The 27,894-nt window shown below is 39.4% G+C and overlaps 2 protein-coding genes across 5 annotated transcripts in view; one reads left to right on the top strand and one right to left on the bottom strand.

The window, feature by feature from the left end:
• Window positions 1–27,894, top strand: part of LOC111251887 (atrial natriuretic peptide receptor 1-like) — a 149,357-nt gene that overhangs the window by 42,678 nt on the left and 78,785 nt on the right. For all 3 annotated transcript variants that reach the window (XM_086990051.1, XM_022808976.2, XM_086990050.1), the window contains one exon: window positions 4,735–4,974. In XM_086990051.1, coding sequence (XP_086846177.1) covers window positions 4,735–4,974 — 240 coding nt within the window. The remainder of the gene's footprint in view (window positions 1–4,734; window positions 4,975–27,894) is intronic.
• LOC111251889 (sarcoplasmic calcium-binding proteins I, III, and IV-like) lies at window positions 5,053–18,450 on the bottom strand. 2 transcript variants are annotated; one of them, XM_022808989.2, is made up of 4 exons: window positions 18,322–18,450; window positions 14,222–14,388; window positions 7,984–8,214; window positions 5,053–6,312 (listed from the first exon to the last, which is right to left on the bottom strand). In XM_022808989.2, the coding sequence occupies exons 1-4, from the start codon at window positions 18,371–18,373 to the stop codon at window positions 6,148–6,150; spliced, it is 615 nt and encodes a 204-aa protein (XP_022664724.1). In that variant the 5' UTR covers window positions 18,374–18,450; the 3' UTR covers window positions 5,053–6,147. The 2 variants fall into 2 exon arrangements, with proteins under 2 accessions (XP_022664724.1, XP_086846206.1); XM_086990080.1 differs by lacking the exon at window positions 18,322–18,450 and adding an exon at window positions 17,928–17,955.

The following is a 27,894-nucleotide window of genomic DNA, read 5'->3' as shown; positions in this document are numbered from 1 at the left end:
TAGATAGCCCATTTCGCTGAAGTTTATCGCACTGCTTCAAGAAGCAACGAGCCAACGTATTAAGGCGGTTTTGTGCTTAAAAATTAATCAACGAAGTCAATTATTATACTTTTTTTCATTATTGCATTTCTTCGTACATTGGCGATGGCAGTACGAGTCAAGCCATTGCGACCAATTTGGCATCATTTAAAATTTATCACATGAATCTTAGATGTCTGCCTTCTCGATAGATACAGATGACTACACGTTCTATTATTTTCACCCAACGAACTGGGTAGGGCAATACTGTGAGTAAATGGCACGGATCACACTGAAGTGCGCCGAGCTCTTAGGATAACCATCTTAGAACCGATTTATTTTTTCTTTATTTATCCTTTAGAGCACTTTGTCGATTTATTTGCGTATCGATTTATAAGGCTGGACTTGCAGGTTGTATTTGGTTCTACCGGCTACAAACCGAAGATACAGAATTCTGCCTATGAGCGCTGGCACTGGAAGTTAATGGAAACTTCGTGCGTTAGGGTAACGAGATAATGTCCCCAGTGTCGCACTGCACTAGGGGCCCAAGATGTAGCCTGCAGTCAAAAGAAAATATTTTTGAAAACAAATAACTAAATATCTGGGTAGAAAACTTAAAAACGTATTCTATATGTTTACGCTCGTATAATATAAATAAATCGTAATATAAATTCGTCGAATCGTAAGCTTTACCCAATGCCTCTGGGTTATGTGCGATCATCCCTTGGAGCCCAGAAAGCAGCAGACGTTCGTAGAAAAAAATCGTGTTTTTTTAAGAAATCATTTGAAAAGTATTCGATCTGTATTTCACCGAAGCATTTTTTCTGTAGTTGCTATTTGTCACGATTCTATTTCTAAAAGCGCTTAACCTTTTCCGACTACCCTGCTGCACAAAAAACAGCTAAGAGAAAGAGGTCTATGGGCAAATAAAGCAGAACATGATAAAATTATCTCGGTCAGAGGAGGAATGCGCAACTTATTTTAGGTAGAACGAGTAAATAATAATTAAAAGTGTAATATCAATAATTATCAGAAAAAAAAACCTTTTTAATTGCATTATTGATTCACTTAAAAGATGTTTTCTCAATGGGTTTCAGCGATAATTTTACCTAGGGGAGCCAGCGAAAAGCCCATTTCGCCCAGAGTGCTTGGTTCAGCCTCAACGGTTGAAACTATTTTCGCCGAGACCTACTATTCATAACTTATTTCCAATTTCTTTCTTTTATGCTTCACTTCGAACCAATTTGAATCTTCTGTTGATAATACGGCGGATCGCCTGATACGCCCCAAAGAGCGGCCGCTATTAAACGCCACGTTAATTAAATGATTCACTTTAAAAGCTTGCCTGTTTATATGTTAATTCTTATTCAGCGTTTAAATTCTACAATTAAATAATATAGGTCAAAATAGAGCAGTTGTAAAAATATGATCTGAGAAAATAATCACTCATAAAGATATACTTGTTCTAGTGTCAACGATGTTAAAAGCATCTAAGCGAGGCTTCCTTCTGTGTTACCGCCAGAACCACCAGATTTTTAAGCGCAGTTGCCCGAAAGCCACCTGCTCCCTTGCATACTGATACTCTTCCTTCCTATTCATGATTTCAAAGACGGACGATTTCATAATCCCACAGAAACACCTCGTAAACCTTCCGTTTCAGTGTCCTATCCTGCCTATAATTACATCTGCGTTGCGCACGGCGTAGCTTGCGTAGGACGAGAGACGTGTATCGTGTAGCCTCTATGTCCTACGTGTATTCCTCGTCCATGCTAATCTGTCTTGTGGCATCATGGTCACAGAAACCGGGCTCTTATTGCCATTAAGCGTAAAGCAAACTGCTTCATAGCAACAGAACTAGCGTTTAACCTAAGCTTGATTTTTGCAACTTAGCAAGCAATTAACGTAAAATTAATCTCCTGTGAGAAAGGCGCCATATGTCACCTCCTTTTTGGTCGCCGTTACCTCCATTTCTGTCAACCGTTTATTACGAAGTCTATGCCTAGTTCAAACACCTGCAGACAAGCAGAACCTATAAAGGAAATACGACGCGTCCACATATTTGAGCTGTGCTATAACCGCTGGTTAGGTCTTAAGATCCTGCGCAAGAGGTCAGCGGAGACTGCTTCGTTGAAGCTGTTTCAGACGTAATTGCGTCACTAGATTCCATCGTTGTGATGACCACGATAGTACCGTGTCACAGTGTTTAAGCATTAATATTGTAACTTCTCAACCTGTGTTGCACTCCATTTGGTTAGTTACTCTATATTACATGGTTACACTCTATGTGTAACCATGTAATATAGAGTGTATATATATTTAGAGGCACGGTATTCCCTTAACCAAGCTGTATCAAAGTGAAATATAACAGAAGGGTAATACATGAAGTGGTTGACTGTCGCACTCACGAGCCGTTACCTTATGAGTCACATGAAGGAACTATTTAGACCCAACGGTTCTTTTAAGTCGAGCTGAAAAGCCTATAGCTTTTAGTTTTATGACTTATTTCTACATATGATTTACACGGAACTGCAGAGGAGTGCGTTGCAGGGGAAAACAAAACAACTGAATTAAACGGAAAAAATGATAAGGACACTTCCGTAGCAAATGCAGAAACAATAACAATGTAGAGTCTAGATAGCTTGAGAGCTTTTCAGCTGGGTATCACGCCTAAATGCTGTAAAAACAAGGCGTTTCCGAACAGTTGCAGAAAATTGCATATAGGACCAGTACATGCAGAATACATTTCGAAACAAATACTTAAAAAAATTACGTGCTATTTCACGACGAACCAAGTTGTAATGCAAGGGTCTATGATCTACTAATACGACTTAATACTCTACGCGCTCTCTCGCATCATAAATTTCAGTCAATGAGAGTTAGCCTTAATTATAGTAAGACTCTCTTCCAGCCAATCAATCTAAGAAGCGTCTTTTACACGTATAAGAACAACTGCAGACTGAAAATGTTTATATACTCCATTTGAGATAAATTGATTTTCATTTCCGATTTTGTTTACCCCATGTACATAATTGTACTAGCCAAGAAGGACATCGAAAATCTAAATCTTCACTAGACAGAGCATTAAAAGTATTCAGTCGTGCCCGTAACAGTCACTAGTTCCATCCACTGGCCTTATGCGGGCAGCAGATGAAGGAAGCGCTGTATATTATACGGAAACGTGCTAATCCAATAAGAAACGTCCAGCCTTTTATTGGATCTATAGTGTATCAGCCGGGCCGATTTTTTGGCATCCTCTTTGAAATGTGGGACGCGTCCAAGTGCGTCGGTATAAAATATTATTTGTTAAGTATAAACAAAATACATTTAATTAACATCGTATGAAGTCGTTTTCGCTTTCAAGGATATGTCTGTGTGTCTCACTTGACAAATCGCCTATATATTGATTCTCTGGACTGGTAGGCCAAATCTTCAAGCCGAAAGAAACTTGATTTTGATGTAAGTGAAGCGCCGCCATATCCTTATCATAAGGCGGCACATTTCCTGCCACCATCGTCAAAAACAAGCGTGGATAGTATTATTTCAATGTTAATAGCTAATTGTTTCAGATTTCGCGGACGTTCGAGCGCAGCCAACGATTGAAGAACCGACATTAAAATAACATTGTTCTACTTGTATTTATCCGTAAATAGTATAGAACGATGCAATAATTATTGATTTCAAGTGAGATATGGTCTAAAGTGGATCGCTTCGAAAAACTACACATCGCGGCTTCCCTTGTGGCTTTTTTTTGTTTGCCTACCGTTCCTAAACATTATGTCGGAATCATGTATCTATTGCTCCCTTCATGCCCACTGTGTTACAGGCTATACCGAGACGGCATTACCTGAGTAGAGACTAGAGCAGATGGTTTCTCCACGTCCTGAATCTTCGGCGTCTGGTTGTCGTTCTCGAGCCGTGCGCTCACCTCGAACCATGACATTCTCATGGAACCATTAGACCAGCGTAAAAGCGTTAGAGGAGGGTCCCGTGTCTCTAATTAGGTAGCAGAAATAAACGAACGTTGGAGAATATCAGTACTTCGGAGCGGGTGTTCTGCCATTTTTCGTGTACCGTCTCAGAAATATAGTACCTTCCTGCCGAGTACCCTGTCAGCGAGAATGAATCGATTCGTAGCGACCTTGAAACAAAGAACTTGATTTTCGAGGAAATTGTCACTGATACGTCTCCATAGAGATGAATCTATGAGCGTGTTATAAAAGTTTTTCTTGTGTAAGCGAGCCCCCTCTCAGCGACTGCATAATATCTCGTTTACCGTCGAATGAAGCGTTGACCATTGACTTTACTTAAGCTAGCATATAGTGACTATATGCGTATGGTCACATACGCTTCGGTGTGATACCGTACAAACTACATGAATAAGGCAAAATTTTATAACATTTTTAGCGACCTTGATTGACCTTTACGTTTTGGCTAGAACAACTGTTTCAAATGTATATTTCACTTATTTAGTTACTCAAAACCGCGGACCTAGTTTTCGGCTCTGCTTGAGATCTTCTCTGACCTTCTGTTTCATAGAGTACCTAACAAGGCATTTCCATAAAGTACAAGACTCAAGTGTCAATTCCGAATATGATCTGAAAGTGTGCAGATTGATTACGTAGTCTGATCGGTGCGTCACACATGATGTCCATTGTCTATAAATGCGTGTTAGCTGTCTATAAATCTGTCTATAATTTTCCCACTGTATCCTTTCAGATGAATCAAGTAACAGTGAACACCAGTGATAATTCGATAGATGAGACCTCTATCGAAGATCCGCAAGCACTGGGAACGATTCAGCACGAAATCAAATGGAAGGAGGATAGCCGATTCCATGACCCTATAGATAACCGGTTTGTTGCCAGGATTGTATCAATCTTTATTACAAGCAAAGGCCTACGTCGAAGCTTCGATTTCCGTATCGCTAAACCCGCTCTTGAGCTCGCTGTGAACGACGTAAGTGACCCTTGACAGTCGCCTTATATTTAAACAGCTTATATATATATATATATATAGTAAATAATCTCAAGTACGTACTATTTTAGGTTGTTAATTGTTTCTATTTGAAAAACTTCGCACAATCTGTCAGAGCTGCTGGAACAGCACCGCATCAGTTGTTGCAGTTTGTTTCATTGTGAGCGTAGCTAATTTTATATTTGTGAAGAGTGACATAGGTTTATTACCAAAATGTTAAATCTGAAATGAAACTCCATTGTTTGCAACCTGCAGCCTGAGTGTAGTGCCTAAAAGGAGGCTTATTTTTAGAGGGGAAACGTTTCGCACCGTGCTACCTTTCGTTTGTAAAGCTATTTCAAATAGCTGCAGGTTTTAGATGTTGCTATAACGAATTTTGACATATGCAGTAATGCGAATGACGACAATAACTGTGACATAAACATGGGATCGAAGTAACACCAATGGCGCCAGCAGAACGGCGGTACTAGCTTTTTGCAAACGCGCAACAAATAGTCGTGGACAACATTAAAACGCGTCTGCCTCCGACAGAGCAGGTATCTCTCATTGTTTGGTATTTAATCGATCCATGGTAGCCATACTGTATTGTTTTAACATATTGCCAGTGTCCATAAGAAACCGTTCATCGCATCGACGTTTATGGATGATATATATTACACATGTATGACATTATTATCTTATTCAGTCTGATACCCCAGAGCGATCGGTCGAAAACTATATCAGGGTTAAATTTGCTATTTTAACGCTTCAAATCTGGATTATAAGCTCTGATACACTTGAGAGATAATGTTAGGCATTTTTATTATAGTAACGTTTTAGAATATTATAACGATACAAAATAGCACCCCGTAGTGAACTCTTTGCTCGTATTCTTAATCAAATGCTCAGACTCGCAAAATTATTTTTATATTTAATGTTAATTTGGTTCATATATTATTTGCTAGTTCCTTATTTACTCTGTAATTCAATGGCACCGATCAGGTCAGTGACGAATTATATCTTATCGATATTCCTTTCTGTTTTCGGTTCAACCGGCATCATTTCAGTAATTTCTCCCATCAATTAGGCAGTAACGATTTATCTGTACGAAAAACCTTAAAGGTCTACCGAAATACCTAATCGTCGACATAAGTTAGCACCTGTAGAACTGCCCTTTTACTTCTTCTTAGTCTTCGCCTCGAGCGTGGTGAGATCCTCAGTCTCGAAAGGGCCGAACAAAAATTTGCCCTTGATGTTCGTGTCGTCCTTCGTCCAGTATTCGTACATTCGAGCTCGGAAACTATCCAACGGCATGGCCCTATCATTGGCTTTGTCTACCTCCTGAAAGTGATCGAATCAACTCAATGAAAAGAGATGAAAAAGGAAGACAATGAAAGGATGCGCGATACGTTAATAAGCGGCGATTTCGCAGTTTGGATTGAAATTATGAATCAAGTTGGCGTATATGGCGTTGACTTATAATAGAATTGCGATCGAGCTTCATATGATTGAAATGTATCGGTGTTGAGTGAATAAACTTAATTTAAGTAATCTAGGCTTACAGTCTTTTCAAGTTAATTCTATATTGTAATATAGCAGCATTTTCACTTCCATAAGACCCTTATATCATGCGGACGTCAAATCTGATGAGATAGAATGATATTTATCGAGCTGATGCTAGGCAGTGCGGCAATGAGCTTCACTAGAACCCAAGAGATTTCTAAACAAAGCCACCCTATTTACCGCTCTATTGCATATTTAAACGTTTATTCGTTAGTCATCGTAACGATTTATCAAAGAAGTTTGTTACTTATCCAGGCACACCGGCGTCTCTTAATGTATATATATATATATATATATATATAGGGGCAACATTTTTGGCTCGTTCAAGCTTAATATAAATACGCACTCAATATTAATCAAGGCGCCATAAAGGATCCTTTAAAGCGTTCTTAGAAACGATCTTTATGGAACCGTATAACTTCCTCTTGAAAACCTTACAAATGTCTGCTGACAAGCAAAATACTGTTTAGCCTAGAAGCCCGCAGGCACTGTTCTTTTTTTTTGGATGGGCTTCTGGGTAAAAGCCCAGAAAGTGAATTGAGCGTAGAATTTACCTACTAAAAATATGCTACGATGTGTTTATTGGCATTATCTAATAATCATGTTACCCGATCGTGAAAATTGAAGGAAAAAATATATTCGCTGACGGCTAGGATGCTTGAGATGTTGTGCTTGGTAGCTGCGTGGCATCTATCTTAAATTGAACCCCAAACAAAAAACTATTGATTGAGACACAACCGAAACCTGGGCTATCACGTCAAAGGCGTATTACTATAATGCGATGATCCAGGCTTTTGCCGAACCTCCGATATAGTTCCTCGTCGTTTTGTACATACGGATTATACAAGTTGCTGTCTACTTTCATAACACTCCATAATCTATGCTATCGAATGCATTTAATAACACCTAAAGCGTCGTAAGTGTATTTGATGTGCGCTAAATCAGCATTGAACGATTAAAATCAACCCACCGCCAAGCAGCGCACGGGAACTGGCATTGGTATCGATCAGAAACCTCACTCGGCTTTACGATAAAAGGCATCATCTCCTTAATACATATATCTCTAGTTCTTATAATATATAACACATATATTATAAATATAGATATAAATATATAATAGCTTTCACCGAGGTTGATGTGTTTCATATTGATGAATCTTAGCAAACAAGCTTGTTCACGACAAAGCAAAGGAACTACTGACCAACGTGTCTAAACACATCAGGCGGACCCTTTCGGCTAGCAAAACCCATTCTTAGAATGGCATATATACATACATATATATATATATATTTATATAATAAGTTTTATACAACAATAATATACGTGTGTTGGTGGATTCGATGCGTATATTGGGTTTAGTATGTTGGTGACGGTTCATGCGTAATCCCTTATTAGTTAACATCCACGCTGTCCTCCACAAATATCTACACCATCTGAACGGATACTTACATCAAGCATAAAGTCGAATTGCTCTTCGACATGGTCAATGCTCAGATTTAAACCTTTAAGATATTTTTTATAGTCCTTAATGCAAAAAAGACCATCTTTATTGGCGTCCATGATCATAAACAAAAGTTGAGCGTATTTCTGCAAAAAATCCGGCAAGTCTTTGAATTCTTTTGTCGTTTCGCCCATTGTCTTGAAATATCTGATCCATTCGTCAAATTCCACGACAGTGTCCTGTAATAGGACAACCGCACAAACTTGGTTAATATTTGAGCTTAAGATATTTTATAAAAAAACGAGATTGTTACCGGTAACTATTGTAGAACGACAATCGATGGTACCTTCCAACGAAAATTAGGTCTAGCTTGCGGTTCGCGTTTTCTCGAACGTTACTACGTAACGAACCTTTTTCATAGGAAAATGGATCGATACATTCGCAAAACACCGATGACTTGATTCGAAACGGTGTGCTGACAAGGATTATAGTCAACAGAAAACTAGCCAGTGATCCGTAATACATATATTGATATGACTTTGCATAGATTTATAGTTTTTCAGCTTTAATCATAATGATGATTTATTCGACCCTTTAATTTATGACACGCGTACATATATATATATATATATACCTACGCGCTAGTAAGAAAAATCGACTAGCGTGAAGCAGGTTATATAGGCCACTCAATTGGGTTAGGAGCTTTGATGGGATGGCTTAGTGGGTCAACGGAAGGCTTAGTTAGGTGACGCTAACGGCTTTACATTGCAACGAGGTCCGGCTGTGGGCTTTTTGTTTTGCTTGGAAAAGTCAGCAGAACCCAGCTTAGTCCACTACCATCAAGAACCCTATCGGCATTGTTAGTTCGAATCGTGCGCAGGACGTAGGAATGTTCGCTCGATAGTTTCTCTGTCTATGTAAAATATAGCGCCCGATCTGTAGCTATTTCAATGGACGGAACTGTAATGTTGACGCATGCAGTTACTAATGTGCTTGTTTTGGGTCCTTGGGTTATCCTCGAAATGTCTTATAACTCACAGCTGCGGAGTGATATAAACATTACTACGAAAGCTGTGGGGTGTGCGCTGGGGTTCGTAGCGTCCTTCCGTCATTGCTTCATGTAATAAGCTGGCCAAGTTCAGCATAGGCTTGAAAATAAAATTGTAGATTGGTCCGGAAAATGTACTACTTTAGCAGAAAAGCGGCTTGCCTATGGACGGAATCTTGTATTAGATTCAATTTTTCTTCGGTTCTACTGTTGACCAGGCATACAAACGTTGACTCTTCACATATTATCTTTTATTATGGAGCAACAGCAGTCGAAGGCGCAAGTAACGCCATTCTTTAATCATTCATCTCAAAGTGGACGTAGCATCGAAATTACCGACGACTCGCTATTTGACTACTCAAGTTAAAACGAACAAGTTTTCGAGCTGATCCTTCGAGCTGAAAGCAGCCGCCAATAACGAGTGCAATGGCCGCGTTTCACACAGCAATCTTTCTCTGATGCGAAGTATTTGAGAACTTTGATTCTGAATGTACTCCATCTTACAGTATTTAAATGTTCTGCCACGTTTTCTCAGTTTGGGGACTTTTTTTGGTTTGGGAACGGTTTACTATGAAGCCCGTCCTTTATCTATATTTTACTAGTGGAATTTTGTTCGTTACAGGCAACTTCTATGGAGGCTGCCATTGTCATATGTCACGGGAAATTAGTTAAATTGCGTAGTTATTACAGCACTGGTTTCAGGTAGACTGCTTCGCCTGTCAACGGGAGCAAAGCTCGTTGTGGCACTAAAATAAGTAGCCTTATATCTGCATCATTGTATTGGAAAGAAAAGGTAGATTTTTAAAAAGTAATAAAGTGAATTTTTATGTTGTATAGGCACATGGATTTTTGGAAGTATACACACAAATACGAACTGACCATTTTTGGCGAGAACGCAGTCGTCCTTAGCATCTTTCGTCTATGTAGCTAACCAACTTTATTAAGTTCCCGAAGTTTCCTAGCTGTTCATCTATGTCCGGTTAAAATACCTATCTGTATATTATTTGAAAACTAGTGTTAACACACTCAAATGCGGTATAAGATAGCCAAGGCGTCGAAATTTCTTTAGATGCAATACGCTGTTGATTGAAGAACGCGAATCTTCTAAACTGTGACGACAGTATAGGACAAGCACAGACCTAAATAAGTGCTTTGCCATTTTCTGGGGCAGTCTGTTCAGTGGCTCTGAGAAACAAGGGGGTCGGCCTGAACAAGTACTATACCCGTTACTTGAGCCCCAGCTCTTTCATGTTCAATTTTATTCAGCCACTTTAGCGTATGGTGTTTACTTGCGTCAAAATTATCCCTAGGTATATAAGTATTCCTTATACAGCTAAGGTAACGATAATATCATAGGTGACGCCCCGAGGACCGTATCATATCATAGAAGAGACATAGAGATATGGCATTTACGATCTGAATGGAGCCACTTTTGTTTACTGTGGGACAAGGGAAGCAACTCTGAGACTCTTGGTGCTACGAAACAACGGGTTGGCGCCTATTTAGGAACGGTGGTTTTATTGCGGACAATCCTGAGAACGGCCGGCGAAGCATAAAGGAAAAATAAGTGCGATTATCAGGTGTCTTTTGACTAGTCAAACGCGATTTCTGTCGTTTTTTGCGAATCCCTTTGAAGGTTCTAGATCATCTCTGCATACTTGACCTGCGTTTGTTACGCACGCAAACACTCTTTAAAGGCAAAGGGCCGTGAGTCTTTCATGACAAAAGCAACTGAGAATCGAAAAATGAAAATACAAATAATCATTAAGACACAGTATAAAATCAAGTTTATGGCAAGTAACAATAACTAAACTCGACCCACTTCGATAGGCGTCTGTCCTTAATTCGAACTGAGATTTCAATCAAAAGTTTCCACAGGGCGTTGATATGCCGGCGACGATAGAAAGTGGGTGTCAATGCCGAACAAGACGATAAACCCCATGTTACAGTCGTTTCCAGCTAAATTTAACAAAGGATACGATACGCTGGACCATTTTCACAATAACCATTAACTAGTTTCCCAAGACGACCAAGACAAACTAGTTAAGCGTTAGGACAATCCGTTTTTTAAAGCTAAAAGGTCTCTATGTAACGTTCGAATACGAAGGCGACGACTCCGCCTAATCATCTTTGCAAACGCAAATCTGTCTAATAATAAAGTAAGTACTGCTCGATTCCTAACACAACAAGAGGACTATTTGAATAGAATTAAGAAATATTTCATATATAACTCTAGTTTGTGCCGAAATAGTCCAGAGTACACTACGACTGCTAAGGGGAGCACAAATATTGACCAAATAGTAAAATCAATTACTTTAAGGGTAAAGCGTACAACGTTCAAAATTTTTTGGCTCGAGGCCATTAGCTCTTCCAATGACCACTTTTCCCTAGATAATAAGACCCACGGCGAAACGCATAGTCATCATCGTACTCTACGTTTCGAAATTACCACATCGTCAGATGCTAGCAGTCAGGCTTTCTGGAACAACGACACAGGTGTGAATAATAAACTATCAAGCAAATAATTAAATAATAAATTTAAATTCCGACTTTCTTGTCGGATTCGGCCTGCATTTTTAACAGGACCAGCGAACCCAGCTAAAATTTCGGCGAGCGACTGGCACGCTGCTGGGGGTGCACGATTCATGGATAACTAATTCATTTGGTTAATCTAATTTGAGCCTTACATAATTGTAGCTTGGTAATTCGGCGACAGACATGCAAGAATAATATAGGTACATTTTTATATTGTAAACCAGAGAAAATCTGATATATATCTACGACGCGATAACGATTGTTAGTATCCCCCAGTTATCTTACACAGGCACACCACCTGTACAGACCAAGTAAAAAATCACAAGTCCTTTTATACTAAGTGACTACCTTAGGAAAAATTTGTTGATTTTAGCGGAAGTAGAGACAATAAAAGAACTTCCTGGGCACGGACTTCCTTGTACTTTCAGAAGTATGCCTATAAGAAAAGTTAAAAGTTGATACCAAGACTGTTCCCGTTGGCCCGCATATAGCAGCCTTAATGGAGTTATTTTCTGCCCGTGGTTTACAAGCAAAACCGGCACAGCCCATCGCCCAATGGCTGGAAAATCGGAACGGCGTCTGAATATAACAGTTCGTTTCCTAGATAGTACAGCTATAGCGTTTGTGAGCTGATGGTACCAGCAGAGTCCCGTAACGACCTACCAGACCCTTTGAGCTAGAGCAAAAATCTAATTCGATTCGTACCTTAGAGAATAGCTATCGGCATGATCGCATAGCACTACAAATACAAGCCACCATTCACTGAATGGCAATACAAAGACATGAATGCAGAACATCTATTTTTCGTTATACCCTCTGGTTAGAACGGCAAGCGATCGAATGGCTGCAGCAACCGTCGTACCCCCTAACATGCCCGAACAAATCCCGCCGGGGTCAAGTGCACTCAATTTGTCTTGAGTTTACCTATTTGCAAACACTGAAGGCGAACGGCAGCTGATTGTCAATAACAATCCTGCTATGCATAGCTACGCTAGAAAAAAAAACTAGCTACGTGTCCTTCTAACGGCCCGAGGGCAATGTAAACGGTGAGATCTGGGGTTATCGGACCTGCATTTTAAACATCCTGTGCCAAGGAAAATACTTGGTGCTTATCAATAAACTTTGAAAAAAAATATGAAAACTAACATAATCACGGGTGAACGAGTATATTTGCTGAAATGTATGAATTTGCCAAAAATAGCGATTTATGATAAATTAACACGTGGTAACTAATGGAATATTATAAGACGAAGATCTGTACATCCAAGTGTCGGCGAATGCTGTACTCCTATGGCTTTTGTCTTTCCTTTCTTAGTATAAATAATCGCAGCTATTGATACATGTAGTGGAGATGAGGACGTCAACCAATAGAGTATACATGCAAGCGTTCCAAAGCGTGACGGGAAATGAAGGGAAGAGTTTCCCCATATTGGTGGCTCTTCGAACTGGCCTCTACATCTTTATTTGATATTTTATATACATGGGAAGAACGACAAGGAAGCGCATCGTGTGTCGACTGTAAATACATAGACAAGCTCAGAAAAAAACTTTCACTTTATATTCTGTAGGTGTGGGAGGCATGAAGCGCAGAGCGTCTAAGCGACATGCTTGCTCCAGCGATCACGAATGGAATCGCGAACAGTTTGTTCAGCTGTTAAACATCTTTAATCATTTTAAAAAGTGGGAAATAAACGAACGCAATGTCGGTATCATAAGTTTAGTTTATAGAAGAACAATGTTTGAAGGGTTCGCGCACTTTCGTATTAGATAGCGTAATTAGCGGAGGTTAACGTATCTCTATCTATAAACGCGCTGTTTGCATGACAAGTGTTCCTGCAATAGTTCTGGAGAGGTAGGAAATTATACAGTTTTTGAGAATCTTCTTAACAGACTGACCATCGCATAAAAAAATTTTGAAGAAATCATGTCACAAACATCCCAAAAGTTAGCTAAAGGGATAGACAGCGATTTCAATGCAAATAGGTCTGAGTTAATCTAAAGACATGCTGCTACCGTGGGAACTGTAGAGGTAGTTCAAGTTCGAAAAACGAAAAAAAAAATTATATAATTTGCTTTCTTCTATACAAAAAAAATGTTTTCAAATTGAACCGTGACAGATTTAAGCCCTTCCTATATGTCAAAACTAGTTGTCGCCATTTATTGACTACTGGAGTTATTGCATCTCTAATAGACGCTTAAATAATTGTCACTATGGACATACTTGAGCTATATGGTTGCTTTTAAACGGTTTTTTGTTTGGAGAATACCAAGTATTCTACAATATATCATCATTATGACAGTGGATAAATTAACATGTGATAGCAACTCATACGATATCATAAAATCATTTAATGAATGACGGAACAACTAGATCATTTTCTTGAAGATCAAATGATGAAAATAATAAAACGTTCACGTTTACTGACCTCGAAATAGATTAGTTTGGATAGGGGTGATAAGAAAAATGGTGGTTCACCTAAAGTTCATACTGGCCAGTACGTATTACGTAAGCCGATAGGTACTTTAAGCGTTGGCTTTATGATGCGTTGTCTTAAGAAAAATATATATGGATTTAGTATTTTTGTAATATTATTTGTCTGGATGAAGGAAAGTAAGAGCAATTTGGTAGAATCGTTAGTAAACGATTTGCTGCTCGATCTCACCTTGTTGTAGTCAGCGTCCCTCGTAAGTTCATTCCACCATTTTTCGAGGATAGACTTCCAGCGCTCGTAGACATCTTTTTCAAGTTTGCCTTTCCTTTGAACCTTTGTGTAATACTCAGCGAGAGCATTGAAGTCGTCCCACGACAGAATACCGTCTTTATTCTGATCTGAAATTCGAATAGAAATCAATTCAACATGTTTCAATTTTCGGTGCCAGCGCTACGGATCAGTATTGGTCAGCCTTCGCGATAATAGAACTATTTCGCGTAGGGTAACCATCGCGATTTTGATATAGGCGTCGGTAGACAGCGAGGTTATGAGCACCCGATGAATCGACAATGATTACGATGATGCTATATTATGTAAAGAGTATATAGCAGCAAGTTAGCATTATTCACACCTGTGGCACTGACTAGCTGGCAGTGATTCGGAATTTTTTTCGTTTAAAGCATATGTTATATTTAAACTGTTCGGTGGACTTTATTGCCTGAAGGAATTCAAGCCTTCAGACCTAACAACGAAGATTGATTAATAAAGGACACCTAAGATCGATTGCCTTAGAGCTATATAAATGGGCTATAAATCCAACCCAAACAGCGTTATGATTCAAACTACAAAGGCATCACATTCCACACAATATGAAGGCCCAGCAAATCACATCATAAATATTAAACATGCACCCTCGATTATATATATAACTTAAGTCTATATGTACAGATATAACAGTATCGTCGTTTCTTTTAAGTAATTTTATGCTTTTTCCAAAAGTTCAAAGCACTTATTTTTGAACGCTATATATTACGCTACCTCTTATAATACTACACTTTGGCGATGACTAAGATTAAAGAATGTCTGTTTCACAGCCTATTTAGCCCCAAACTCCGAACTTTTAAAATATTCTTGAGCTTTTGAACAAGTATATTTCCGTCACTGAAACGTGTATATATATTTTTTTTACGTTCCAAAGATACTTCGGTTAGTAAAGGCCCTTTCTTTTTCGCTCAATGAATTGACATCGCTTTAATTGGATCAAAACTCGAAGATCACGATGATAGTGGCTCGTTGCATTAGTCTGCCGAGCTTGCTTCTAATCAAATGGCTGTACAGGTAAAAGTCTATGTGTGGTCATCTTTCCTCTGCCAAACAGGCAACAGGTAGAAGAAAGACCCTGAGGCTGGCGTTGAGGTGCGAGGCAATAATGCATTTATTCAAAGTCGACGTTAAGCCTCCCTTCAGTACGACAAAAACAGAACTGACCAAGTAACTGGAAAATAGGGATAGACACAACCATACGCAAATAATCGTCTCTGAGGAGCGGCAAATGACAGTCACTGCGTAACAAATTTTCGATTAAAAATTAACAGGAACGTACCAAGTGTGCGATGGATCAAAGCATGTAAATTGACAGGTATAGAATTGAGCGATAGGCATGACAAAGAAAGTGGTTCCTGTTTACGCAGTTTACTAAACGTTGACAGAGTGCCCAATCAACGAAATCAATGTAGACGTCTAGAAATCAAGACTGCGGCTCGTAACGGATGACATGTAAATACCTCGGTGAAATAATGGCCAGTTATGATTTTATAGACCTTTTCACAGGATACGAAATCGCAAAGGAACTGAAAAGGGCTAGCATTTTCGTGCTAAACGGAGAATACTTTGTTATGGGGTGCTAAACTCGCTAGACTTCATAGTGCGCATATCATATGTAGCGTGAGTTCGTTTTCCATATGGAATCATACACGTGGATAAGGTCTTCCGGGGGACGAGGAAGCCTTGATATATCGACCGTTTCATGAATGCATTCATCAGATCAAAACGTCAGCGGTAACGGCTGTTGGCCTTTTAGGCCTGCGACGAAACCTGATGTGTTGTCACTTGCAATAGGGAAGCTGTCATGCGTATGGATACGCGGAATATAGAAAACTAAATCTGATTGAAACAGGAATGGTATTCAGATGAAATAGCCTAATTGACAAGGGTGGCACTATTTTATTCGATATGAAGAAGACACATATCTAATACGACTTGGGAAAAATATCCAATAACAACTATCACACGTTCTTAACTTACGGCTCGAAGTACGTATACGCAACCAAAAACAACAGGACGTTGTACTCATCATCTCTGCAATATCATCCTCTTAATTTAGTACCCAAGACCTTCAGATGTCATAAAGCACCTTTCTGAAAAACTATACCTGTTTAAGGATCACTCGGCGACACATAAATATCGAATAGTCAGTCAGTCACCCGCTGGTATCGGTTAGTCCAATAGTGCCAACAGCTTCTAAGTTGAATTCTATACAGTTATACAATAAGTCCCTTAGCCGAATGGATTCATAGTAGCTTTATTATTTCGTTCTGTTTTTTTTTTTGCTAACAAAAAACCATAGCCATCATCACCATTATGATGGACACAAGCAACTACCTGTGACGAACTCGAGTTCATGAGAAGCCGTAGACGAAATTGCCATTGCCGTCAGCAACGTTATCGTCACACAGAGGGTGGTATTGTCCTTTCCACTATGTTTGTAACTTTGTGGACGGCTCTTCGAGTTTAGTAATCTATGAAGAGCTTGTATAGTTGAATCTACCTAGTTTTGGTCGTTGCTCAAGTAACCTACGGTTTTCTTTGCCAGAGGTCAGTTTGGCGTGTTCATATAGAATGACAGGTATAACACGTTGGTGTATAGCTGCACTCGGATGGCAGAACGAGACGAACCATATCGACGATGATTCTTTTTAAAAGAGAAAATTTGAAGCAACAAGCTTCTCTGGGCGGGTACGATAGATTTGCGCGTTTTTAACTCGTGGCTTTTTAGGCCCGTGGACGGCTCGTGGCACGATGCCACTATGCAGTAGCGTTATGTAGCGTTCGTCGACGTGACTGTCGCTAGTACGTCCGTATGTCGTAGTAGTTTTATTTATATTATGATAACAATAGTCGTAGGACCCGCAATAGAGATCAACTGGCAAGCTTGGCCTGCCAGCGTACACTTCGAGCGCAAATGCTTTGACAAAACAGTTTGCGAAGAAGAAAGATTGTAATCATCTCTATTACAAAATCCGCCGTAGAATGCCTGAGGTCGGCAAGCTTGACTGAGCTCGCGCTACGGCGAGAAACAGGGCAAATCGTACACCACAGACTAATACGGTGCCGCCCAGACCTTCCGTTTACAACGATCAGCCAAAACTCGGGATACCGTATCTGACGTCATCTACAAATATTACGAATAAGTCGCATCGATTACTTCAGTGAAAAATGACTGTGCCGGTGATTTCGTAGTATAATAGGCTGTACGGATTTCGGTGTTCTTAAATGCGGCCTGGTACACCGTGATGATGACGATAAAGATGTTTTTTGACAGTAATTATAATAACAATAACTGTATTTGACGGATGATGATGATGATTATTATTACTTTGTAGAAAAAACTTTCGCATGTACATTTGACGTTAATTCTCGTTAAACTACAGATCTCATTGGCGTACGTGCTGTCACGTCGAAGTTTCCACGTCAACTAGCCTGCGCAGGTGCCTGTGATACATCCCTTTAAAAGGGACCAGTTCTAAAACTCGTAATAAAATTGATATCTACCTTATAATATACGAATATTTTATACGAAATTGGTATTTTGCTTATTTAATACGCTTTTTCGTTTGCGTCAACTGTAGCACAGTGTGTTGCCATATGAGTCACTCACACGTTTCAGCCATTTATTCGAGGCACCAGTTACTAATTACTTTATATGCGAAAAATCCTATCCACGAAAGTTTCTGAGAGAAAAGATCCAGCGCTTTTCTTGCGTTTCAGTCGCTCTTGCTATCCGGCATAATACAATGTAAATTTTTGCTTCCATCTGCGTTCACTAGTCGACCTCTTTGAAAAGCCGGAAAACGAACACTTGATCACATAGCAGATCTCTTTTGAATTTTTCATGTTACGTCATTGTGCACCATCCATATATTTCATCGCACAATATTTTTGTCGTAAGAGATAAAGAGGTCACTTTTTTTGTTATTATTAAAGCTTTCTTTTTCGGTTGTCGATAAAATATGATAAGGGCATTGTTGGTCCTGTAATAGGTACTTTCTTACCCCAAAAGTTGTGGAACATGTACAAATGTCGATGTCGAAACTGTTCTGACATATCTGAGCGGTTGTGTGAGCCCGTATGGGGAGCTGATCGCACTGCAAGTAGCACAATGGCCCTCAGGCCAAAGGGCCTCAAAGCGGTAACTGCCGCTTGCCGTGGAGAGGGTTTCCGCTTTCAGACCGAGTGTCACGGCCAGCTAGTGCGACCTTCCTAGAGCACGCCATTTTCGAACAAGCGGCAAAACCGCCAGGATACAATAAAGCAAGGAAGCTTAGTACTGGAGGTGAGAAATGAAAGCCCTATGGTATAGTAATTTCTTCGCAGCTTTACGCAGACTACAGCAGCTAAAAAGTATCACATGTCATGTAAAATCGAGTACGTCGTGATTTATCAAACTCTGAAATTTAATAGATCGTCTATCACTTAGTTGGACAGAAGCTAGTACCAAAATTATGATTTCTTTTTAAAATTTGTACTACCTGCATAATTTTTGCCTAAGTTATGAGCAACCTACCCATAAATACATAAACCTGTATATGCGATACAGCCAGCAATGGAGGAAACCATCTTTATTATAGGTGTGTTTTTCTACAAAATACAATATTTCCATGACTGGTAGGCTATTAGAATAAAAATTGAAGATGCTGTGTTTGAAGAATGAAGCGATAATTGTGTCTAAGAGGCTCGATCGAATAACAAACTCCGTAAATGTGCATCAATGATTCGGGGTTTTACAACACATGCTTCCTTTCCAACACATTATCTCGCCGGGCCAATATTCAAAGGAGAAGTCAGAAACAGTGAATCAGAAACAAAAAAAAAAACAGTGAATTTAAGATTCTGATCAAGCTAGCCATCTTAAAATGTATAAGGCTGGTTTCATACATTTTTCTTTTCATTTTTTCAGATCGCTTAGCATGGAATCTGTATTAAATTTCAAGCTTCACATTTACATCGGGACAATGGCAGAAAGGGCTTGTTCAACACGCTTGACATATGCATGCGCTGTTATGTAGCTGACAAGGATAATGTCTCATGCAATTTCCATTTCTCTAATACGAAGTTGACAAAAACGAGCTTTAAACGTTCACCCCGAGTCTTCCTGGACACCCAAAATAAAGTTTTCGGTTTTGCAGGAATTCGTTGTTCTCTACGAAAGCGTAAACATATATAAGTTTTTACCAGATATTTCGAACTTTTCGTCCAGAGCATCGTTAGTATTGCATTAAGAAGTGTGTTTGTTACCTGCTTGAGAAAACATTTTCCGCCTCTTAAAGAGTTATGTATTTCTATCTGCGAGCATGCCTCAGTATTCCAGAAACTTCGAAGAAGCACCGCAGCTGTATACGTGAGTACAACTGGCCCCGTATAATATACAAGTACTTAATTGCATTTCTAAAAACCCTAGATGGAAAATAATAAATGGCTACGGAATTATCATTTTAGACGAAGACACAACCATTGCCAGTATATAAAGAGCAAACACCGGAGGTAATTTCGGTCATCTTGTACGAGTCTTTGGTTAAATTTAAGGGCGCGTAGTCGCAAAAAAGGTAATTCTTTTCCTAGCTTTTTACATTTGATACTCAAACCATTAGGCATTTTTTCGAACTGGCTCCACGAAACGAAGTATGATTACGTTCATACTTGCATTTAGACTAGCACGTGTCCTTAAGTTTAGCAGACAAATGCGTTGTCTACTGCGCTACCATAGGTACAAAGGGGTAATGGCACGAACGACAGAAATGGTTAACAGACATGTCAACAGCAGTAACAGTCGCCACGAACTGATGCATACCAGACATTACGAAAGCATCGCAGTGTCTACTCTATCTATTTCGCTTTGTGGTTATGAGTCCGAGGCTGGGGAAGAATTGGTATAGCACACGGCTTTTGCTAATTTTCGAGAAACGAGGGTCCTAACTTGTATATACCTCTACGCTCTAGAGAGTGGCTGTGTTTAGGGAATAGGGTAGATAGAGCCTATTTCTGAAAAGCTGCAAAAGCACATAATGAGATTATGGCTTTTCCGCTGAGTGAAGTTATTGTTGCAATAACGACAGTAAAGAAAACACGAAGATTCTGTAGTCGAACCACTAATTTTATCCCTTTTTCTAACGAATCTGTGTTAAAATGAAAATATCAATGAACAGAGACTCACAGCCAAACGAAAGGGAAATGGCACTAACTACTAGCTAAACTCGTATTTTTTTTTCTTATCTTAGAGTGACGATAATTGATATTAAAACTAATTATAGCTATATCTAACATTGTTGTATAACCATACTGAAACTAGCCTGATTACAGGGAAGTTCATATAATCGAAATATGCCTCTTACATAAACCGGCTTGTAGAGTACTCAAGGGCAGTGCATGAAATGGTATTATAGACTACATCCCTCGAGTAACTCAAAGATTGTTCATACAGGATTCGTATTGTGTTTGTCACCAGACCAAAAACCTCGCGCGTATAAACCAACCACGTGTAATTTTCGAAATAAAAAAACACATGATAACTTCGAAAAATATGCTTAGATCTTTTATAATAAATCGATTGCTCTAAATCACGATAATAGAGAAACTCATAAAAAATTGAAAATTGTTTACTATAACTAGCAAACCGAGTTTTATCCGATTGCTGTTCGAGGATTTACCTCGTCGCTTCAAGCTCCTAGTAACAGAAACTTTTAGGACCTATCTTAGGAACGGAGACTGATGACGGCTTTTTTTGCTTCGGGTCCGATGGAGAAAAATGAATAGAAAGGGCAAAATCGGCTAAAAAGAAGTATCCTGGTTTACTTTGGTGTGCATGGGTTCCATCAAAAACTCTGTTGGAAGCCAGGTTTTCACGAGCCTAGCTAATACACAGGTAGGTGCCTTAGATGCAGAAGTGAATCGTGATAGATGCCATGTCGCCTGTTGTTTCCTGGAACTATCTTTAAGGCAACTCTCTCAAAGTGTGGGTCTTATAAATTCAACGAGATTCGTATAGTCCATGTGACGCATAGTGACTCACTCTGATCTTGGGATGTTGTATTAAGTATTTGAATACTGCCAGCAAAGGTAAATAAATAAATAAAACCTAACTTAATTGGGGGCCCTTTAAAACTTCCAATCGCACTAAAAGTAAGAACAGCAAAGTAAAACTGAAGCGAACTTTTTTTGACGCTATGGAAATTTTTACTCTCCAGGGTGAGTGGTCGAGGGTAAGGTTCTGATCTGCTAACGGTTGGCACAATAAAACAAATTATGTAAGATAATTTACTTATCAACATTTACTTAACTATCGCGTCCGCGCAGATTTTTCGGATGTTATTGTCTAACAATTACAACCTAACCGACCCCCCGCTTTTTTTTTGTGGAACAATTCAATAGGTATTTGACCTGAATCGTAACGAAATCTATTAGTTTGAGCCATTTACAGCTGGCCTAGAACCAAGGCAAGCAGGGGTCGTAGATCTTTTTATTACTGTTGCTATGGGCTAAGTCTGTATAAGCTTTTCTACTTTACAAAAATACGTCTGAATTCATTTGTGCAGCGGTTTTTGAGGATATTTGTTTTTACGCAGATTGAAGCGAACAAACGGCGAAGCTAGATAGAGGTGTTCGACAATGGCCACCATTGACTATCTCCATTGTACTGACTCGTTTCACAGGAAGGAACGAGAAGCTAACCGGTAACAAAACAAATCTGCCTGCCAACATGGGTTTACCTTTTTCGAAATCCTGATGGAAACTGCATCCAGTGTTTAAACAGATGCCATGCCGAAAAACCAAGCTCACATTAGAAGTTTGAAAAAAAAGAGGCACTTGTTGCACCTAGGGTCTAGCATGTTTGGTTTAATATCGAAAAGCAAAAGGAAAAATCTGGGTTCACCTTTCCACTCAACAAAAATTTGTAAATATATAGTAAATAAGTTATTAAGTCAAGACATTTTTTAGGGAACAAATTGGGTCTGTTCTGGTCACTTCCCACAGAAACTCAGCTCTTTTGATAGGTTTGTAATAGGCAAGATGCATAAGAAAATGAAATGCAGTTCTGCTTGGAATCCCATGCAGCAACGTAGGAAGCTTGCCGCTTAGGGGATTTCGTAGACACAACTCAATATGGGATCGCACGGCGTATATCTCGGTAGCTTCTAGATTCAGAATCCCTACCTACTATCAACCGTTATCGATTAAATTTCACCATCCACGAGAGTCACTGTGCGATTGAATGAAAAGCACGCTACCTCAAGCAACGTACTCTTTAGTTTTTGTAATGGTACAATATTCGGTAGTGTTCTGGCCTTGTACCATTCAAAGAGCGCAAATAGAAGCCTACAGCTAATATATGGTGCTGCAATAGATGCAGAATATCTTGTCGACGATGTTCGAAGGACGCTTCGGTGAAATCTGTTTAAAAATGTTAGTCACCATTTACTTTAGGCCAATAGTTAGCATTACTTATAATGAGATTCTTCCCATGGATCATAGCAAATATAATTAACAGCCTTTTCGAGTGCTACAGGACAATCGGCCAGTGAACCCACGCTACTTTATTGTTCAAGAGCTCCGCAATGGCTGTTCCTGGCTGTCTCGTTAATTGGTGCATCACCTGCTATTTTTTAGTCCACGGAACATTTTAAGGGCGACCTCATCCGACGACTCTTCGGGGCTCTCGCTCCCCGTAGGCTTGCTGCAGGACACAATCTTGATGAATGGCGTATAGCTTAATCAAATCGCGTGAGTTTGGCCACTTAGTACCACGTTAGTACGGTATAGTCACCTACCGCAACGAAGAGGCAATACAGCGGAGACATGCGTCGGAACCCAGATATGCCTTACTTCTATGACACTCGGTAATATACAACTGGCTAGCAATTCCCCAGCTAAAAGAGCTCCCCGTTTTCTTCCGGTCTATGGCCTGTAACCGACTAAAAGTATTATTAATTTCCTTTGGTTTCATTTACTGCTATTTTGCAGTAACAGAAGGTATTTGACCAGCGGCTATGATCCGTGCGTGTGCAGAGTGATGACTACGAACTGCAGGAAAAATCGTCTAATGGAGTTGAATGCAACTTCTACGACTGAACCGGCTCTCTACCATATTAAAGAGACGGTGACAGATCGCCACTTTTCGTAAACTCGTCTAACTCTCCTATTCATCACTTGCCACGTAAACAGTTTGCCTCACGAAGTTCGTGTGTTGATTGCTGTTAGTAAAGGCTGTTCAAATATAATGAAAGAGGAATGATTTTCGTATGCCCGATGCACCTCAACGAAGTAGCCAGTATTGATAATTCCAGACGTGGCAGGGTCTATACTTAGATTTTCAATTTGTTTTTCTTCCTTGTATCTGCTAAATGAATGTCTCGTTAAGCATTACCTTTGAACAAAATATATACCTATTGTAAACTAGCATACGGATATAGCTTTCATTGCAGAACCGGTGCACGTACGGTCTACGCGTTTTCATTACGTTCTCATGATGAAGTGTCGCCTGTCGTGCGGTGCGCAAAAATCATTTCTATTACGAAGTTATTTGAACGAATTATGCAGTCTCTTTTCACGTTACTATCTCTTATAATCGGCTTGGGCTATGGTCAAAGAAAACAGTTGTTACTATTTCGAGTCCGACCAATGACACAAAAGCATTACGCAATTCACGTGAATAAATAACCCTATTTACTATCTGTTGATAATGTTTCAACGCGTCAAAACTAAACCACCAGTTCTATTGATGTCCATATAACCAAATTATTCTCAAGGCTAGTTTTCATGCTATAAGTGAACGAAAGTATAGTATGTATGTCTGTAGATAACATTCTTACTGTGTGTGTAGCTTATCCTTTTTTTAGTGCTTTAAATCAGCCTCGCAACCATCTAAATAAATTATCAATACTCGTGCGAATCTTTATTATTAATACGGTCACAATAATCGTCTTAGTCCTCGGCCAGCACAGCCTCAGCCTGTCGATTGGCCATTTTCCGCTAGCTGGCGACGTGATGAACATATCTTTGGGCTCTTCGCTACATTACCTTTAATGGGACAACACCTAAATCGGTACGAGGTCAGACGATGCAATCTGATTCCGCTTCTTTCAGTATGACAGTATGACTCCACTCGGGGAAATTACCTCAAGGTCATGAAGATGTGCTACCTTTTCGGTGTGTCTCTTTTCCCACAGTTGACGGCTATTACAAAGGGATCCGTCGGATGACAGCAATCCGCTGGTTAGATAAATTCGACGATCCTATATCTTCTTGTCGAGTTAGCAAGTTTCCCTATGGTTTTAGCGATATCTTAGAGAAATGCTGATTGTTCTTATCATTAGTTCTATTCAGTCTCTTTAAGGCGTTTCAACAACCTATTTTATTGCTCGTATCTCGATAAGGCAGGCCGCAACAACTATTTATCATTATGTAATCCGTGCACATAAATACACATAACTACGAAGTTTGACATGTCTCTTCTACTTGCATGTGTGGCGTGCTATTGATCACACGGCCATGCAAACCAAAACTTTCAAAAATCAGTCAGATCGAACGAAAATCTCATCAGGAAATAACGTCAAATATTTGATTCTGCCTCTTCAATTGGAATTAAACATATATGCTTGTTATTGACCTCTTTCATTGTTACTTGTCGCATCAGAGAAGCGCCGGAGAAGTTGTTTCAGTAAAACTCATAAATGTAACGTGCGTCACATCATATGATGGCGGTACCAATTAAGCGGAATAATTTTACGCGTTACCTGCCATTGGAATCCAGATATAGTCATGGAAAAGGTTTCTAATTTACTGAGACGAATTAGGAATCTCCATTAAATCGTATTCTACAAAAGATAACCGATTATGCAAATATTTTAATTTTCGGCCAGGTATTCCGCCTCGAGCTCTTCGTTGTTCTCATATAAGTTATCAAAAAAAGGAACAAAAGGTCGGTATAATCAAAAACCAAATTAGCTTATTATTTCCTTTGGAATTGATTGCACACAAACCCACGCGTTGACTGAAAATCGCCCGAACCTTGTCAGTTGCATATGAACTTCGACCTTTCTGTGAAACCAATGAACTAGCTTTGAGGTCAATTTACCTAGAGAAAGCCGTGTTCGACTTGATCTTACAAAAAGCCACTAAAGAGTATTGCACCGACGTGTCAAATATCATTTATGACACACATGGAGTGCCATTGTGCCTAAAAACCTTAGGATACTTAGGAAGGAGGCATTTTCAGCTTATTATTATAGCTGAAGCTAGCGTGCTTTTAGGATTTTAACTCCGTACCCAACAAGTAATTATTTGAAATAGGTTACTTCATATATGACCGAGAGTTCGTTAGTCGAAGGTCATTTTGCTTCTTAATGTGAAAACTGTCAAAAGCCGAAATAAAGTACATAGGGTTGACAACCCAGTAGCCTAATATCTTTAAGGCCTCTCGTACAGTTATTACTTCTAATATTAATAAGAACATTGTGTTCTTTCTATTTTAAAGAAATTAATAGAAAACATGCTGGGGCTCGTTCTTACAAACAAAGGACGCCGATATGGTAAATTGCGTTTGCATTGTCTTTTATGATTTGATGAGGGATTGCTAGAAAACACCCCGAAGGCAATCAGGGGGCCTGTTTCAAGAATTGTAAAGGAACAAACTACGGCTTAACTTCGGGCTCATGTTAGCTAATTTAAAAATGGACTGACTATACTTTTATGAATAAAAGATCTATGGAGTGGAAGTAAGTTTAACGTATTGAATATTTCAAGTGTACCGTCCATGAATTTTAGTGATTCTACTCCATCCTGCAATGCTCAACGCACTAGTTTTTAACAAATAAGTATACATTTTCGACAAGCTATGTATGAAACATGCGTATGTTCGTATTCGAAAAAGATTACGACGAAGTTACATATTGTGTCTGCTCGCTGACACCCTCTAAAGAATATAGTGAAATTGTTGCTATGGTGTCCACACTACAGTAATTAGACTGACACCTACACAAAGCTTATGAGACAGTTCACGTGCGTATACACATAGAGCCATATGGGTTGTTTGTATGTAGCACAGCGCGCATGTTGGCCGGCCAACGAGCTCTCGAGAAAAGCCCACCGTCCGTCCTCGCAAAAAGGTCCTTCAAGTAACACAATTTTATTGCTTCCATCATAACTTTGCTTAGTCTGGTACACCACCGATTAATAGAACGGAGCAATGCTCCAGCCCAATCGAACTATGCACAATATTTTCTAAAATGACATCTACGAGATGATATCTTACAGTTGCGTGACATTCTGCTTATTAAGAAAAGAAAACGTATTATATAACCTACTCCTTGCCGTTAACATGCATAATTTTCTTCAGGGTCGTATATATATATGTAGCGTTTGCATATGAATTCATTAATCACACTGCCAGAAACGCATACATTGGATAGTCAATTTACTGTGATGCCCCGCACCCAAATCCTGCCCACATAATTAGAAAATAAAACGATTATAAAAGGGATTGGCTAACTAATTTGCAAGCAAAATCGTCCATCTTTCTGCCAGGTTTGCTAATTACCTATTTACAAAAATCAATGTTTACTATGTTTACAATAGACCTTTCAACGGAATCCAAAGCGGCGACATCTCCGATATACATGTGCCTTCTATGGAACATGAAAACGTTACGTTTCTTTTCAGAATGAGTTTCTACGCGAGTCATCCACCCTTGTGAGGGGCAAGGTGGGAAATACAGCCAAATCTAGTTATAATTAGAGGGCGGCCACGATTATCGATGTATATACCTATACATAGCAGCATAGCATATCTAGTGAGCCGATCCCTTGATACGTATGTGTGCAGTTTCCACTATCGAGTAGTTAACCCCCATTGAAGGATGACCTTAAACTAGAATTCAGTAAATAGACTATATTTAGTTTAAGACTGGCGCCACAGGAACGGCTTCGAGGTTTTCTCAACACAATTTTCATCCTACCTTCCCAAGTCCAGGATAACTAGAGATTACGGTTGCAAAGGTCAACGAGACATTGCACACTAGTCATCCTTCTGGATACCCTCAGGGGCTAGCGACAACGCCAGGTGCAGCGACATGATCGTCTATCATCGGCCTACTTGGTAGGAAAGTGATGACGGCAAAATCTAGAAGGCCAACACGAAGTGAAGACACTGGATACCGAAACAGCCCTTCAAAGGATCAATTTCACTTCGTGTCCTGCTTGACAACGAAATTACCAAGAGAGGGATGGACCCGAAAGTCAGAAAACGCCGGCGGCAGGAATAGTAGATTTTTTTGCCTCCGTTTACTTCCACACACGCGCATATCTAGATTTTCATGCTAATACAGATTCGCCGACCCCTCTCCAAAACGTATCCGTTATTGGGATGTTTTAAAACCGCTTGTACCATTAAAGTGTGTGTGGTTGTGGAATTGCGCAAAAAGAAGTGTGTTGTATACTACGATGTGGATGCTCGATTAGATTTATTTACGTAAGTAATTTTCTATAGTCCTAAAAAAATATGCATAATAATAATAATAGTAGTAGTAGTAATAATAATAATAATAATAAAAAGAATATACTTAATAGTATGAATTC

The sequence above is a fragment of the Varroa destructor genome, unplaced genomic scaffold (genome assembly GCF_002443255.2).
Source record: "Varroa destructor unplaced genomic scaffold, Vdes_3.0 BEIS01000005.1, whole genome shotgun sequence".
Classification (NCBI taxonomy): Eukaryota; Metazoa; Arthropoda; class Arachnida; order Mesostigmata; family Varroidae; genus Varroa; species Varroa destructor.
This window is presented reverse-complemented; position numbering and strand designations above follow the sequence as displayed.

What these genes read in the sequence shown, in the direction of transcription:
- LOC111251889 (XM_022808989.2), bottom strand. Translation starts at nt 18,373, where the DNA reads ATGTCAGAACAGTTTCGACATCGACATTTGTACATGTTCCACAACTTT. An exon ending in CATGTTCCACAACTTTTGGG is followed by an intron (nt 14,389 to 18,321) that starts GTAAGAAAGTAC and finishes TTCGAATTTCAG; the next exon opens with ATCAGAATAAAGACGGTATT. An exon ending in GGGACGCTGACTACAACAAG is followed by an intron (nt 8,215 to 14,221) that starts GTGAGATCGAGC and finishes GTCCTATTACAG; the next exon opens with GACACTGTCGTGGAATTTGA.